Source organism: Gracilinanus agilis, chromosome 2, assembly GCF_016433145.1.
Source record: "Gracilinanus agilis isolate LMUSP501 chromosome 2, AgileGrace, whole genome shotgun sequence".
Taxonomy (NCBI): domain Eukaryota; kingdom Metazoa; phylum Chordata; class Mammalia; order Didelphimorphia; family Didelphidae; genus Gracilinanus; species Gracilinanus agilis.
The window spans coordinates 472,469,770-472,486,500 of NC_058131.1; the positions used below are offsets into that span (position 1 = coordinate 472,469,770).

The window sequence follows — 16,731 nt, forward strand, 5'->3', positions numbered from 1 at the left end:
AATCCCCTACTGGTGACAGCTCCAAGCTCCATAGCAAATTAGGCCTTCTCATATTACAATTGAAGAAGACAGATTCCATTAGCAGTATCTGAAATTGAGTGGAGAGCTGCACTGTTATCAGACTTGACTCATAAGCACTGCTATTAATCAGAGCTATGATAGCATTTATATATTTCAAGCTATCTGCTGCTGCTGTGATATTCTGCTACAAAGGGTTGATGGGACTTAGGAAAGTGAACAATAGAGCTTTCTGGGAAAAGCAGAGTAAATCAAGAAAGTCTATGACTTCCGAACATTCTGAAGGGATTGCGGTTTACATAAATTTTCTCCCAATTGGAGATTGAGCTCTTCCTCATCTTACACATGGGATTTAGTTGTCACTCAATGGTAACAGCTGTGAAAAGGTGAAGCGGCCCACCGCTCAGAATACTGCCTTCGCTTTTAAAGCAATTAACCCATGAACAGGAGGATACCTGGTGATATCAAAGGGATTAGGCTAGGCAGTGCATTATTAACATTTCCTTGAACTAATTCTAACTCTGACTAGCTGTCAGAATAGACTCCACAGTCTTAAAAAAAAAAAGAGTTTTTGCCCTGCTTTTTTTCTTCAACAATGAAGCTCTGCTACTTGAGCCTAATATGTCTGCTTTATAAAAAAATGCAAATGAACCAAGCTTTTAAAGTACTTAAACAGTTTGATTCAATGCAATGTTATTACATGTATGAGAAAAATATATGATCAATTAGCTAGGGATCACAGCAGATATTCTTCGAAAAGGAAATTAATGCTTCAGTACTTTCTATTCTTCAACTATTAAAACTTGGTAACTATTTGTAACTTATGCATAGCTACCTCTGAAATAAGGAAAACCTCCAATTATTCCCCATGGCAATAATCTAAAATAATATTTGAAATGGAAAATCCTAATATTCCTTAATCAAGAGATTCTACATTCTTTAAGGTATGGAATTTACATTACTGAATGGAATCATAGTCAAGGCTACAATGATAATAGTTTCAATTAATTTGCAAAAGTTTCATCACAGTATTTGAAAGCAATGAAATTTTTAAAATGTTTAAAATAATTTTTCTGATTTACATAAATAATAACATTGACGCAGAACAATCTGCCAAATGTAAACAATCTTAAGTTTGAGTATGTTGTCAGTTCTACTATATAATAGTAGTATACAGGTATGACCCACTTTGCACTAAAATATGACATACCCTGTACTAAACTTAATCTTACACATTAGTTCTAACTAGTATCTGGAAATGCATAACATTTGTTATTTATTATTTTTTTAATTTCACCATTTTAAACCATTCATTCTCATATAATTTCTTGTGACTATGTCTACAAATTAACAGCGGAATGGTGGGTATGATTGAACCTCTGACATTCTTTAAAATTAAGCACAGAATTTTCTTTTGAAAAGTGAACTCCATTTTCAGTTTTAGAGTAGGTGCCCAATAACTACGTTGAATGAATTCACTTTAATAAAACTTACTGTAAATCACTAAATTCAGCCTTAAGTTTTTTCAAAATATATGCTGTTTCTATCCATCCCAATGTGCAATGACAATTCATTTCTCATTTCTCTATCTTATTACCTACTAAGAACAAATAAAACACAAGCAAAAAAGTCCTAACAAGAAATCTGACATACTTCAAGACCAAAAACAAGCTAAGCCCAATATAAAGAATGATGTTTTTTATATTGTAAGAGGGAAATTTAGGTAATTTATAGATATGTATATAAAACTTAATGATGTATTTCGGTTTAATTAACTATGACTGTAAGAGGCCCCAACTATTTCCACTGAAGAAGAAAGGTAATCCTTGCTTTATGTGGACACTCATAAATCATTCATGGCTACCCAAACTTTTTATTTCTCTAATCCATAACTTCTTTAAAATATAATTTTAAAACTGAAATAACCAATAACAGTCTTCCATACAGCCCTAGTTTGCATTATTATAAGAATTTTTTCCTTTAAACTAGTAGGCTTTGTGAATTTCAAAGAGTATACTTCAAAAATCATTCTAACAAATTTCAGTCACTGAATATAATGGCTACTTTAATCTTGAAACAACAGCAAAAGCACAAAGATTTTATTAGATATTACCATGTGTCATGCAGTACCTTATTGATATAGGCATTATCTTAAATGAGTATGTGATTTCATACTAATGAAATCTATTAGTCTGCTCCTGAGACTTAGTACTTGTATGACCTTGAACAAATTACCTAACCTCACCAGGCCTCAGTTTCCTTTTTTGTTAAATGAGAGTAATAAACTAGACAATCTCTGAAATCCCTTCCAACTCTAGATTTATGATCTTATGAATTCCCACAATATTTTCAAATGTATTCCTATAGATGTGTAACAAATTGCCAATTATAAGAAATGCACATAATTGAACATTACAATGTTGTTACTTCTTGAGAATATTTTCTAAAACAGTAATATTTTATGCTGTTTTCCTGATTCACATATATTAGAGCACAGCCAATATTAAGCTGTTGTTGCCAATCATTTCTAAGAATTGACTAAAATACATCATTAATAATATTGCACAAGTTTTTAAAGGGATACAAAAAATTATATAGTAATCAAAGACAGAGTAAATTGTTCTTTCAGTCTTGTTTACTGAAAATTGGAGCTCTTTGCATCAATATAGTTAAATAGAAATTTGCTTTTAAAATACAATCTTTGTTTAAAAAGGAACTAAAGGTCTTTTTATCTACCCCAAGAGTTAAATATAGTGAACGACATGTGAACAATTACCTGGGAAAAACATAAACCTGTTAAAAGAATTAATTTACTGCACACCAGTTAGCACTAATCCTACATGTACAGTAATGTTCTTTTAAATAATTTTAAAAAGACACAAAAGTAGATTCAACATCAAAATGTTATGATGATTTGACATGTAAATGAATAAAGTAGTGAAATATATCTTAAACAAATGCCTAGCAGAAGTGTAAATCTGTTAAAGGAATACATTTACTACACCCAGGTTAAAAAAAAGCTTTCACTGTAATGGCGGTACAAAAACTATGCCCTGCTGTTGGGTTTATGTTCACAGAAGAAAGGTTTTAAAGGTTAAGTTCAGGTCACACGACAAATGAAATTGTAACAACCCAACTGACATTGTATAATGTCTTCTTCCACTCAATCAATAGGGTACTGTTAGTCCTATTACCATAGAGATGGCTTGCTCCCTTCTGAAGGGTGTCTATTGTTTGACAAAACAGATTTGTCAACTGAACTGTTTTGTTCCCAAAGGATGTGTACTTTGTCAATTATTTGTATTCAAAATAATAAAGCATTTTCATATTAAAATATGTAGAACTACAGTATAAGTAGTTGGGTAAATGTTTTGAAAGAATGTAGGAGAGTTTTAATAAAGCTCTTCAAAATATAGTTTTGATTTCAAATGAAAGACCTTAATAAGCATAAATATGTACAGTTATATCAAATTAAAGATTATGATCTTGAAAAAAAACACAGGTAATATGCTATAATATGTAAAGACATTGTCAAGTACAATGCAGATCATTTTCTTCACGAATGAGTTTTTTTTTTAAAAGAAAATTATATTCTCAGCCTATCTGGAACACTTTAAAATGTTACCTTGTATATGTGGTATTTTGTTGTCATGGATCTGACATTGAATGGCATTAGTAATACATGTTAGTAGATAATATATGATATTTGCCTGAGTAATATTTGTCAATATTTGCATGACTTCTTAAGATATCTATTAACTGTCTAAAGAAATATAAACAAATTTTTTAAATCCTTATAAAATGTGATAAAATGTATACTTAAAAAATGAATTTCCAAATTTTAACCTAGGAGAGATTATGTCATGTTTTTTAAAATCCTGAAAAATCAGTTTCTCTCTCAATGAAAAGACTGACAGATTCTTAATTATAGCAGTCCCAGTAGGAATAGCTATAATAAAGATTACTCTGAACAACTGAGGGAAGGGGGGAAAGGATTCTTAACACTAATCAATCCAAACAGAATTGTTTTTTAATCAAACCTTTAAGATTTAGAAATAACTTTATATAAACATATGTATAATAACATATGTACAGGTAAATACAAGGCCATTATATAAAACATAGATAACTATATGTTTGAGGATAAAAATATGAATATGAAAAGTTAACATAAAAACAAAAGATGCAAGTCCATAGAATCAAAGAATTTCAGAGTTTGTAGAACCTCTGTGGTCTTCTAATCCAAATCATACATGAAAGGAATTCCTACAATCATATACTTGACAAGTGGTCATCTCGCCTCTGATTTTAGAGATATAAGAATGCTAGATTATTATTCTGAAAAATAGGAAGATTTAGCAAAATCTTGTTAAAACTTAACTACAGGACTAATTCATAAAATAGCAAGAATGATGATGTAAAAAAATTTGTTTCAAATAGGCATACTTTTAGAATGTTTTTCTATTCAAAGACAATACTTAGATCATTTCAGATAACTATCTATCATGAAATATGCCAATATTTTTAAGGCTATTTAACATGAAATATGCCAATGTTTTATTCTTTTTCAGGGAGAATTTAAAATGTGTTTGTATTTTTTTCACTTCTTAAATTCAGATCAGAGTAAGATTATCATTATCAAAGACATTTGAAGAGAGATAAAAATAAACCAATAGCCAACTGCTTCATTAAAAAAAAAAAGATAGCCTTTTAAGCACAAAGACAAAATTAATAAAGTTCTGATTTGCTTTGAAATGGTAAAAAAATGTCTAGAACATATACTAAGCATAATTTTTCTATTCTCAGAAAAAAATAAATGGAACATTATGATATCTAAAATACAACTTAACTGGAAATCATTCCTGGTAACAGAAAAGCAGCTGCTTACCAGGAACAATGTAAGTAATGAAATGATGTTTACCATTTACCAAAAGGTGAAATTCATATTGTCAACAGGACCATCTGCATTTTCAGAAATGACAAACATCATTAGTTCTGCCTAAAAAGAGATATGTGATAATGAGAGAGAATAACACTATCATTTCTTTGTAAGCAACAAACCCAAATGAGCAGCTGTTTGAAAGAAGTTATCTGATATGAAATTATCAAAATGAAATCACTTGTTACAAAAACCATTTTGGGGGAAAATATTTTGAGCTCATATAACTCAGATCTCATGAAAAAAATGCTATTTTTAAATACCTTTCCAGTTACTCAAAATTAATTCTTTTGACTTATCAATTAATTTACCTGAAAACTGTGAAAAAAAGTAATGATGCTGCAGCTGCTCCAAATAAGCCACAAAGAAGATTTACTCGGTAGGCAATGGAACCAAAAGGGAATAGACCAATTGCCAGTTTGGCCAACAGAGTGAACAAAGGGTAACCGGGAGGATGAGCAACCTATGGACAAAATAAGCAAGTCACAAAGTTTTCTTCCCTTCAAAATAATTTACACTGGAATTAAACTTAAAAACAGTTTTCTCAATTAAATTATGAAGATTAGAATCCCATAAGCATATCTTTGAACATAGTTTCTCTGTAACATCTTCTCATGCCAATATAAACCAGCAGTTTCCTTAGTTAGTTAGGCATAGTGCATATCACAATATATTACTTAGAAAGGGTGATATATTACATTGTCAATTCTTAAATCATTTATTTAGGTTCATACTAAATTAGGGTCACTCAAAAGGCTATTTTAAAAAGGAGATCCCCATATATTTTATTGCTTAGAAAGTTGAAAGACCACACTCATATTGGATTACCACCATGCTGACAGTCCTAAGGTCTTGCCTAAAGGGATCATGCACCATAATAAAGTTTATTAAATAATAAAACTTATTAAAACTGTTAACCCGATTTATTTTATTCTCCACAGCTTATACAAAATTTGGGTTGATAATAAGACAGCTACTATATATACAGTAAAGCCTTTGCTTTATAATTTAGTATAATTGGATTGCAAATTTAAAGTAAATTGTCACATACTGTACTTATAAGTTAGTAAAAAATGTGGTTTGAAAATAAATTAATCTACTTTGCTCCATGCTTAATTAAACTTTCTTAATTCCTAAAACTGTTAATGAGAGCATTGATTAAACAATAAAACTAATACTTACTCCAAGCTCATATGCGGCTGTGATCAGCTCCCCTGTGAAAAAATAATGTAAAACCAATAATTACTATTAGAAAATGACACTCCTCCAAAGTTTTCAAAATCCAAATGCTTGCATTGGGGTTTTGCATTAATTTGACTGGATAAAACTGTAAATCTGTAGAGATTTAATGGCATGAAATTTTCTAAGAATATTTTCTCCCTCTGATCTTGTTGCACAAAATATCTTTTGTACTTTTTAATTGGTCAGTGAAAGTACAGGTGAGTTTTATTAAATATACTTATTTGCATTTTGCAATTTTTTAAAACCTAAAAACATGCAAATGCTTTGATGTAAAGAGCTGCTGAAAAGTAACAAATTATTATTAAACATTGTATTAGTCTTCAAGAATTTAGTACAGAACTGCCTACATTGGCTTTTTAAATATATATGACTAATAAGATGTAAAATATGCCTGTAATCATATATTCAACAGCACATACATTGTGGTTTAAATCACTTTATTATTTGTAAAATATATCCAATGCCTGCTCTAAGCTTCACTTTTAATATTTAGCTATTTTGTCTTTACTAAAACAAGTTAACACAATTCAAAATCAAGTAGAATAATAGCCTATCATGCAGTAATTCAGTTTTTCAGAAACTGAATACCTTCTGACTTTTAAAATACTCTGGCATTTCAAGGAGCTGTGTTTTGTAAATATTTTGTAAATGCTCCCTCCATCTATAGATCATAAACCTTCAAAAACTTAATAGACAATCTTTCAGAGTAGCTATGGGGAAAAATTTCATCACTCTGAAGCCAATTTGGTAATGTGCCTCTCTGATCTCAGGTTGGTCTATGACAATGTCAGTTGGACACTTAAAAATTGAGACAATGCAACTCTAAGAATCTTTTCACTTTAAGCAGCATTTCTAATAATTTCTTTTAAAATAAAAGCATTAAGAAATGTACATCAATGTCAATATTCTGTGCTTTAAGAGGACTAAGGATGCTTATTCATATTTAGTTATTTCAAGAATTGAAAAGGGATGCAAAGCTATCATGCTAAGTAACTGTTAGAAAATAATGATACAACTATAACTAGATTTTTATCTGTCTTAAGCTAGTCACTCTGAGACAGTATGGAACAACAGGTTAGAAGCCAGCCTTGCAGTCAGGAAAATCTGGGTTCAAGTCTTATCACTGACACATATTGGCTGGGTGACCCTGGGCAAGTCGCTTAACCTCTCAATGCTCCAGGTAACTCTTTAGAACTATAATTTGCAGAGCAGGCACTGATCCCCACGGGAAGGGAAAGAATACTCACAGGGAGTTCTCAATGCCAATTATATCATAGATCTAGTCCAAAATCCAAAAATCAATTAGTAACTATTTCATACACATAACCTCTGAGGCATTCTGCAGCTTAAGACAAAGTTGGCCTATTCAGGTCAATTGTTTGTCTGTGAAATTTTCTCATTAAGATACTTAAAAACAGCTTAGAAAAATTTAAAGACTTCAAATATTTTTTGTGTACCACAAATAAAAATAGCATCTTTAAGGAAAACAACAATGAAATCTAAAATTTTCTTAATGAACTAAGCTGACACAATTCAAAGTGAAGTGGAATGTGAGGTAATTAGCACAACTGTGGATGGTACATTTCATGATGAAGTAAAGATTATTTAATACGTAGTTACTATTTGATTCAATATTAAGTACATCCTAGATTCTAGGTGACATGCCAGGAAGTCGTATTTTTTTAAATAAGTGTTAATCTTGTTTATTTCTATAAATGTTACATTGAGTAATTCTGTAGGTCATAATAGATATATGTATGCATTTAAATCCTCTAGATTATAAATTCTAGAGTAGGATGGGATCTTATAGATCAGTATTTTTAAATTACCATACATGCCACAAATACTCACTATTAAAGTCAATATTTAAAAGTGAATATGTAAGGCAGCATAGTGGCTCCTAAGTGACTTAAAATACAATTTTCTTTATTTTTATTTCTCCTTTCTTTATCTCTTCTACCAAAAAGTTAACATCTTCTATTTCACTTGAGTGCTACAAAAAAGCAATCTGGAATGTCTGAAATTTCCACTGCCTAATAGTAAGGATTTTTAAGCTAAAACTTGGGGCGGAGAAAAAAGGATAAATTGCTTCAGATACAAAGCATAAAAATAGACATTTAACAAGAAGTTAAATATAGTTATTTTGGTACCTATATTTGGTGTTGGACCTGAAGGAAAAAAATAGTAATAAGATACATAAGCAGCATAATGTACTCTTCTTGAGAGAATCTTTACTTTTTTTCCAACACAAGGTGTCAGGCCCAAATGAATAGGAAGCTGAAATAAAATCTCTGTAAAATCTTAGCAGGTTCACTTACCCTTAACTAGTGAAGTCATAGAAATTCATTAGTCCCCCCAAAACTAAACTGTAGTGGTCAACTTTTTCCACAACAATTTGGTCATAGGTCTTTAAATACTTGTGCCATTCTAGATCTAGAACTTTTTTAAAGTCAGATTTGTATGCGAACTGGAGAATGGAAAACATGATAATGTGATGTCTCCAGCTTGCACACAAAAGACAATTTGTAGGACACACCAAGAAGGAACATTAGTGTTTTATATTGGTTTTATGATATGAACTTTATTTGAAGGAACATTTACTTACAGATAAATGCAACAGTTCACTAAAAAAGTATAATAATCCATTATTATTATCAAGTAAAAGGCTACATTGATATAATTGAAATAAATGTTTTCATCATTATCAAATACAAAAACAAAGAATAATGAAAGTATATAAACTTAGCTTCAAAGGAGAAAATAGTTTTAAAGTGAAACTCATCTGAAGGACATCCTATTTATTTGGGCAATGTATTTATCTTAAAATATGACTAGTAAGATATAGCATATAATCACTGCTTTGACAATATAGCAACATAAGGCTGGCAGCTGGGTGGAGCAATGCATGGAACACTGGGCCTTGAGTCAGGAAGCCATGAGTTCAGATTGGCCTCAGCCACTTACTAGCTGTGTGACCCTGGGCAAATCACTTAACTCTGCTTCTGTTTTCTCAATTGGAAAATGAGCTGAAGAAGGAAGTGGCAAACTACTCCATCATCTTTGCCCCACCCCCACCCCCCAAAAAAAACAACAAAAAGGATCAGGGTAGCAGGACATGACTGAAATGGCTGAACAACAACAAAAATGGAAAATTTGTAAGATCTAAAATCTTTTGCTACCCTTGAGAAGAATCACTTCCCTCATCTAAAAGTGAAAGAGATTTACCAGAGAGGGATATTCAGATAGACAAACTTTAAGTTCTTTTTGTAAGGACTGTGATGATGCAAAGTATGCCAAGAAAATTCAATTCTAAAAAAAAAGATAAATTTTATTTTATAAATGTATTCACCCTTTCTTGAATGTTATTTCATTATTCTAGCTTTGCATGTAAAATAGCTTGAATGAAGTAAACTTACAGATAAGTAGTAATATTAAATACCTTATAATGAAACAAACAGGAGTACTGTTTCTTCTACTTACCCAAACTGATAGCATCACCCTAGCATAAGTCTGATGAATGAATATGCTGAATCTGAACAAATTTAATTAAGTGGACAGATTAATTGTCAACTACTACATTATAGCTTTAATAAAGCTATTACACTAAATCATCAAATCTTCACTTAACAAGACTGACAAAGCATTGTGCATTGATTCTCTCAAAAGAAGGAGCTAAAAGATACAATTCAAGTTTTTTAAATGATACACTGTAACTTGTGGATAGGAAGAAAACACTAGCTATTAGACCCAGTGTTTCAAAGAACACTGACCCTGTGATAAAAGGGCCTGATTTTCCAATTCTACTTGCAATTCTTACTGCTTGTGTAACCTGGGGCAAGTCACGAAAACTCCCAAGGCCTCAATTTCCTCATCTGTAAAAAAAACAAAACACACACACACACACACACACACACACACACAAACGGGTAGGCTAGATGGCCTCTTAAGGTCCTTTTCTGATCTAGATCTATGATCCTGACTCTAAAATTTACTTAACTGTGTGACCTTGGCCAAGTCACTTACCTCTCTCATGGTCTCAGTTTCCTCATCTAAAAATAAGGTAACTGACCTGGATGATCAATAAGATCTCTTTTTCATTACAATTCTAAAGAAGCAAGCTCTTGTAGCAAAGAGGTAACCCCCAATGCTCCACATTCTTTAATTCCAAGATGTTAAACTAAGAGCATTAAACATTCTTGAAGTTGGAGATTTAAAAACACAAAAGAGTATTTTGTCAAAAAGTCCACGGTGTGGAAAAGGAGTTTGTTGTCATTTGGCAGCCCGGGTCAAGGAACACAGGAGTTAACCCATTCCCGGTTTCGACAGTCAGTCAATTAAGCACTCATTAAGCGCTTGCTGTGTGCGAGGCAGGGCTGAGGAAAAGACCTACAGATATACAAAATAAAAGGTGGCTATCGGGATTGGGGGTGTGTGTGCGGGGGCGGGGGGGGGGGAGTCGGGGATGCGAGAAGACTCCTAGCCTCAGAGATGGGGTTCCATCTACTCTCTAGAGAGAAGCTGGCCGGCCAGGAGCGGGGTGGGAGAGGAGGGAAGAGACCCCTCCCCCCACTACAGACAAGCCAAGAGTTGGGACTCCACGTGCGCCGACGGAAAGAGGCTAGCCACGAGGGGGCGGTCACATGATCTGCTTCAGTATAAGAGCGAGCGAGAAGGAAAGGCTGCGGTTGTGCGCAGGGTAGAGGAAAAGATGGCCAAATTTCTACTTTACCCGAATCTCCTCCCGGCAACGAGGGGGGAAGCGTGAGGAAGAACACGCTTGACACTGCTGTGAACACGGCAACGGCGACACCGAGGCCCCCCCGCCAGCTATCGCCAAGGAAACCCATGGGCAGTCCGGGCAAGGAAAACTGAGGCAGCAGCAGTTACTGGGAGTGGGCGGAGGGCCCACAGGGTCCTAAAGCACACTACTGATACCTGTCCACCCGGAGAAGGGGCGCCTGCCGAGGCTTCTTCCAGGTGCCGGGCCCACCTTAAGAGGGGCACATCTTTTCCCTTCACAGTACGGGGGAGAGGAAGAACAATCGCCGCTTCGTTGCGAGCTAGCGCTGCCTCTGCTTTCCCAACAAAAGGCGGACTACCAGTGAGTTTGGCGATAGGAAAGGCCGACTTAACCCTGGAAGGAAATATTCTGGCAGAAACGAGGGCCTGACCACCTCCACGCCGCCTTTCTCTATTATCTTCCCCCTCTTCAGGGCCCTGGTTTGGTAAGTTCTGGAGAGGAAGAGGCGGCAGCGGAGCCTGGAAGCCTGAGGAGGACCTTATCGCCTTCCGTGGTGTGGGGTGGTATTACACCCAGGAGTCCTATCTCATCCCACCCTCCAAGTTGTCTGGGGGCATCTAGGGAAACTGCCCTTAGGAAATATTTATCACTTGTTTCCAGGCTTCTGAGCGGAAAAGAGCCTGTCGAGAATTTAGCTGCTCATTTTACCGAGGAAGGCTTAGAGATTAGCACCAAGGTCAAATGATCCAAATATAATCCAGTTCAATTTAAGAAACATTTGTAAAGTGCCTCTTGTATATAAAAAGACAAGGCTGTACCATGAGTTGGGGATACAAAGACAAAACCAGAGACTCTCCACTCAAGGAATGTATATTCTCTACTAATAGTGATACTATGTCACTAATAATAATAAACAGCTAACATTTATATAGCACTTACATTGTGCCATTCTGTGCTAAGCTTTTTATCGGTTTGATCTTCACAACAACCCTTGGAAGAAGATGCTATTATTATCCCCATTTTATAGATGAGGAAACTGAGGCAGAAGTTGTGTTCTGCATAGTTAGTAAGTGTAAATTTGAATTCAAGTCTTCCTCACTTCAGGCCCAGTTCTCTATCCACTGCCACCTTACATATTAGCCCCAAATAATTTTAAGCCTTTATAAAAGTATTTAAGTATTTAAATATTTAATAGTAAATTACTAAATTTCCTCTATTTTCTGATGTTAAACTTGGGAGTAAAATATTTTTTATATATCAGATTTCGAAGTAGATGTAAAGGAAAATAATTTGTCAATTTTTAATTTACTTATGCATAATAAACAAGTTAGTAAAGGAAATTAGTTTCATTATTTTTGCAAATAATTAGAGCTATTGTAGAAAGAACTCTTAATGATGAGGGTTTTGATTTTCCTTCAAAATTAAATATAAAATTACAAAATATAGAATCAACTTGATAAGCTGTAATGTTAAAGAGTATTCAAGTCATCTGTTCATAACTGCAATTAGAACTCAACTTTTTTAATAATAAAATTTGCATTTTAAAGGAATTTTCATTCATTAAACATTAAGAACATAAGGATGGTAAAATGGATAGAGTTGGTCTCAGTCATGCAGATCTGATTTAAATCCTACCTCTGAGGCCTACAAGCTGTAGGACCCAGTATATCACTTTTTTCCCCAGGGGAAAATAGAGGATATTAAGTAATTTACTCTTGGGTTGATATTTAATCTGGACCAGTAGGTGACAGTGGATAAAGAACTGGGCCTGGAGTCTGGAAGACTTAAATTCAAATTCACACTTACAAGCCATTCAAGACTCTTAACCTTATAGAGCCCCATGAACCTCTAAGAATATAAATTGTAGTTTCCAATCTGCAAAGATAAAAGGGTGTTTATACCCAGAATCCCTAAACTTAGGAAATCATAGGTCCTATAAAAAACAGATATTGAATACTTACTAAGTGCCAGAGGGCAGATGGGAAATGCTGAAGGAAATAGGAAGTTTAGATAAGATATAGTCACTACTTAAGGGAGATTATAATCTAAAACAAGAATAAATATTTTACCTTTAAGTAACTTGAAGCATTTTTCTTGGCTAGCAATTGTTAGGCAACTTGGGGCAGAAGAGAGGAAACCATTGTATTTCTGGTCCCCACCTTGTTGTGGACTAGTGCCCTAGTCCTAATTCCACCCTTCAGACCGGACTCTCTTTATTAGTGCTATTCCCTATAAGGAAGGAGTTTCCTTCATCCTGTTGAGAGAGTTCCCTAAGGCAGTCCTTACTGGCTTGCTTTTAGACTCAGGCTCATTTGTGCAAAAGTTTCTTTTGGTGCAGATTCACTTTGTCTTTCATTACTTTAAGGAAGCTATAAAATGTAATAACTCCTCTTCAGTTTAGCTTGAATCCCTTATAAATATATATAAGGCTTGTCAACATGCTTTATAGGTCTGTCTGTTTCTCCTTTTGGCTACCTTACCACTCAACTACCTCCAAAGACAATACAAACCAGTAATATATTAAGCAAACTCATTAGCTTAAAGAAAAAAAGTTTCCTTAGAATAGATGGTAAAATAGAAAGCAAACAGCCTCTAAAGGAAACAGATGAGTTACAAGGGAAAGAAAAATGTCATCTCTTTTAGCTCTCTGCTTGAAGGATAGAGAATATCTCCTCTGCATTGTTCCCCTCAGCTTCATTATAGCTTGGCTATAATTTTTGTCTTAAAATTTCACATTCACTCACTCTGAATTTATGGTCATAGCAACAGGTGTAAAAGCAGTGAAATTATAGGCTTGTTTCCCTTTTAAAAACATGTCCTCATCCTTACCCACATTTTCATCACCTCCCATAAAGATTCTTTTAGGAACAGGGGAGGCTAAGCCCTTTCAGGGCAGTGGAGACAGTGGTCTTCAGTGGTCTGCTACAGAGATTTTGCTTTCTTGTAATATTAGTCAAATCACTTCACATGTGGAATGACACATCAAAATTAGCACTTAAGAAACTAGGAATGATTAACCTAGCATCCCAGGTAATCATCTCACATTACTGTTTGTAGCAGATATACACATAGGACATTGTAAAACATCACTTTCCAGCTTGCTTCTATGACTTCAGGACATATTATATGCATGTGTCATAGCAGTATATATCCATAGAATAAAAGCAAATAGGCATAATAGCAAAACAGACCTATTTGGAGGCCTACAAAAGAGCAGAATATGCAAAATGAATACCATACATTAAAATAAAGTTATGCATAGCTAATACTCAAAATATCTATGTCATCCTCAAAATACAGAATAAATTAACACACCAATGAACATGTGAAATTTCTTGTAAAGCAGATATTACATAGGAAAATAGTGTTTTTATCTGACTATATGTGTTTCTACTTCTTCAGATTCCTTTGTAATATAAGTTAGTTTTAACACTAGTGAAATAGGCCTAGTCCTCCAACTTGCTGACTTTTTGCCACTCTACCTTAGTTAGTTGCTATGTTTAATCATTGGTGTCATCAGAATTGTAGCCTCACGAAAAACTGGAAAATGAGGGGTTATCCCTTCATTTGGAGAATGGCTGAACAAATTGTGGTATAGGATGGTGATGGAATACTATTGTGCTATAAGGAATGATGAACTGCTTGATTTCTATAAGAATTGGAAAGACCTACATGAACTGATGCAGAGTGAAATGAGGAGGATCAGGAGAACATTATACACAGGAACTGAAACATTGTGAGATGATCAAATGTAATTGACTTTGCTACTAAAAGCAATGCAAGGATTCAGGACAATCCTGAGGGACTTAAGAGAAAGAATGCTATCCACATCTAGAGAAAGAACAGTTGGAGAAGAAATGCAGAAGAAAACATGTGATTTGTCACTTCTTTATATGGGTATATGATTTGAGGGGTTGAATTAAAAGATCACTCTATTACAAAAATGAATAATATGGAAAAGGGTTTTGAGTGATAATACATGTATAACCCCAGTGGAAGAGCTTGTCAGCTCTGGAATGGGGAAGGGAGAGAAAACAAGTCATGTAACCATGGACAAATATTTTGAAAAAATAAAATAAAAATTATATTAAAAAAAACAACAACACCAGAATTGTAGCCTCAGATTCCTAAACCTGAACTTTTGAAATTTTTGCACCCTTTTTAATGAGTTAGTCAATAAGCATTTATTAAGTGCCAGATGTGTGCCAGGCATTCTATTAAGTGCTAGAGAACAAAGGCAAAGAACAATCTATACTCTGAAGGAGCTCATGGTCCAATGGGGGAGACAACATAGTTGTTTCTATGTACAAACAATATTGTACAGGATTAATTGGAGATAATAGAAGGAAGGCACTAGCATTAAGGTGGATCAGGACAGGCTTCTCATTGATGGTGGGATTTTAGCTGGGACAAGGAAGGCAGAGATGAGAAGGAAGGTATTCTGGGCATAAGTCATAACCAGTGGAAATGCCTGTAGTCTGGAAAAGGAGTGTCTTGTGAAAAGAACTGTGAGGAGGTCAGAGTCACTGGGTTATAGAGTATATGGGGGACTATAAAGTGTAAGAAGACTGGACAAGTAAGAGGGGTGCTCAGGTTTTGAAGGTCTTTCAAACAAGTTTTTATATTTGATCCTGGAGGCAATAGGGAACCACTAGAGCTTATTGAATGAGGAGGGGGGAAGGTGGCATGGTGAAATCTGTCCCTTGGGAAGATTAATTTGACAGCTGAATGGAAGGTGAACTGGAAAGGGAAAGACTTAAGGCAGGAGAGTCAACCAGCAAGCTATTGCAATAATCTAGTCATGAGGAGAAGCCTATGTGAGAAATAATTTTGAAGACAAAATTGATAGGAATTGAAAACCAATTGAATATGGGAGGTGAGAGAGGACAAGCCAACTATGACAGCTAGGTTGTCAGCCTATGTGACTAGGAGGGTGGTGATGCCCTTGTCAATAATAGGGAAGTTCAGAAGGGGGAAAGGATTGGTAGGATAGATAATGAGTTCCATTTTGAACATGTTGAGATATAAGGCATCCATTTGACATGTCTAATAAGCATTTAGAGGTGTAAGTCTGGAGACTTGGAAAGAGGTTAGGTTTTAATCTGAGTTTATGATGAATCTGAGTTAATCCTGAGAATCATCAGTTTAGTGTTACTATTGAAACCATGGGCTCTGATGAGATCACTAAGTGAAATAGTGCAGAGAGGGAAGAGAAGAGGGCCTAGGACAGAGTACTGAATATAACCTGAATAAACATCCAGCAAAGGAGACTGAAGAAATGACCAGACAAGTAGACTGAAGTTCAAGGCAAAAAAGGTACAGCTTCATGGTTCAGTCCTCTACTTCTCATCCACAACTAAGTATGGCATAGTTTTCATACATCTATTCATTGTATCTCATGAACACTCTTGGCTATTCCATGAACAAGACACTCCATTTCTCAGCCCCAAGCATTTTCTCTAACTGTCCCCCTCATGCCTGGAATGCTCTCTCTCCACTCTGACTACTGACTTCTCTGGCTTCCCTTAAGTCTCAACTAAAATTCTATCTTTTACTGGAAGCCTTCCCTCTGCTCATTATTTTCAATTAATCCTGCACATAGCTGCTTTGTATATAATTATTGTCATCCCTATTACGTTGGAAACAATTTGAGAGTAAGGCTTCTTAGGGCTCTTTTTGTATCCCCAGCACTTGGAATGGTATGTGGAGCATAGCAGGTGCTTAATAAATGTTTATTAATTAAGTTGCAAAGCACTGTACATATGTTACTTCATTTGATCCTCATAAGAAT

The 16,731-nt window shown here is 34.5% G+C and overlaps 1 protein-coding gene across 1 annotated transcript in view; it reads right to left on the reverse strand.

Annotated features, from left to right (window-relative positions):
- Nucleotides 1-11,852, reverse strand: part of TMEM260 (transmembrane protein 260) — a 91,526-nt gene extending 79,674 nt beyond the window's left edge. The window contains exons 1-3 of the mRNA XM_044662049.1: nucleotides 10,929-11,852; nucleotides 6,140-6,171; nucleotides 5,269-5,420 (exon numbers count right to left, since the gene is read on the reverse strand). Coding sequence (XP_044517984.1) covers nucleotides 5,269-5,420; nucleotides 6,140-6,171; nucleotides 10,929-11,046 — 302 coding nt within the window. The 5' untranslated portion in view covers nucleotides 11,047-11,852. The remainder of the gene's footprint in view (nucleotides 1-5,268; nucleotides 5,421-6,139; nucleotides 6,172-10,928) is intronic.
- Nucleotides 11,853-16,731: the final 4,879 nt, after the last annotated feature.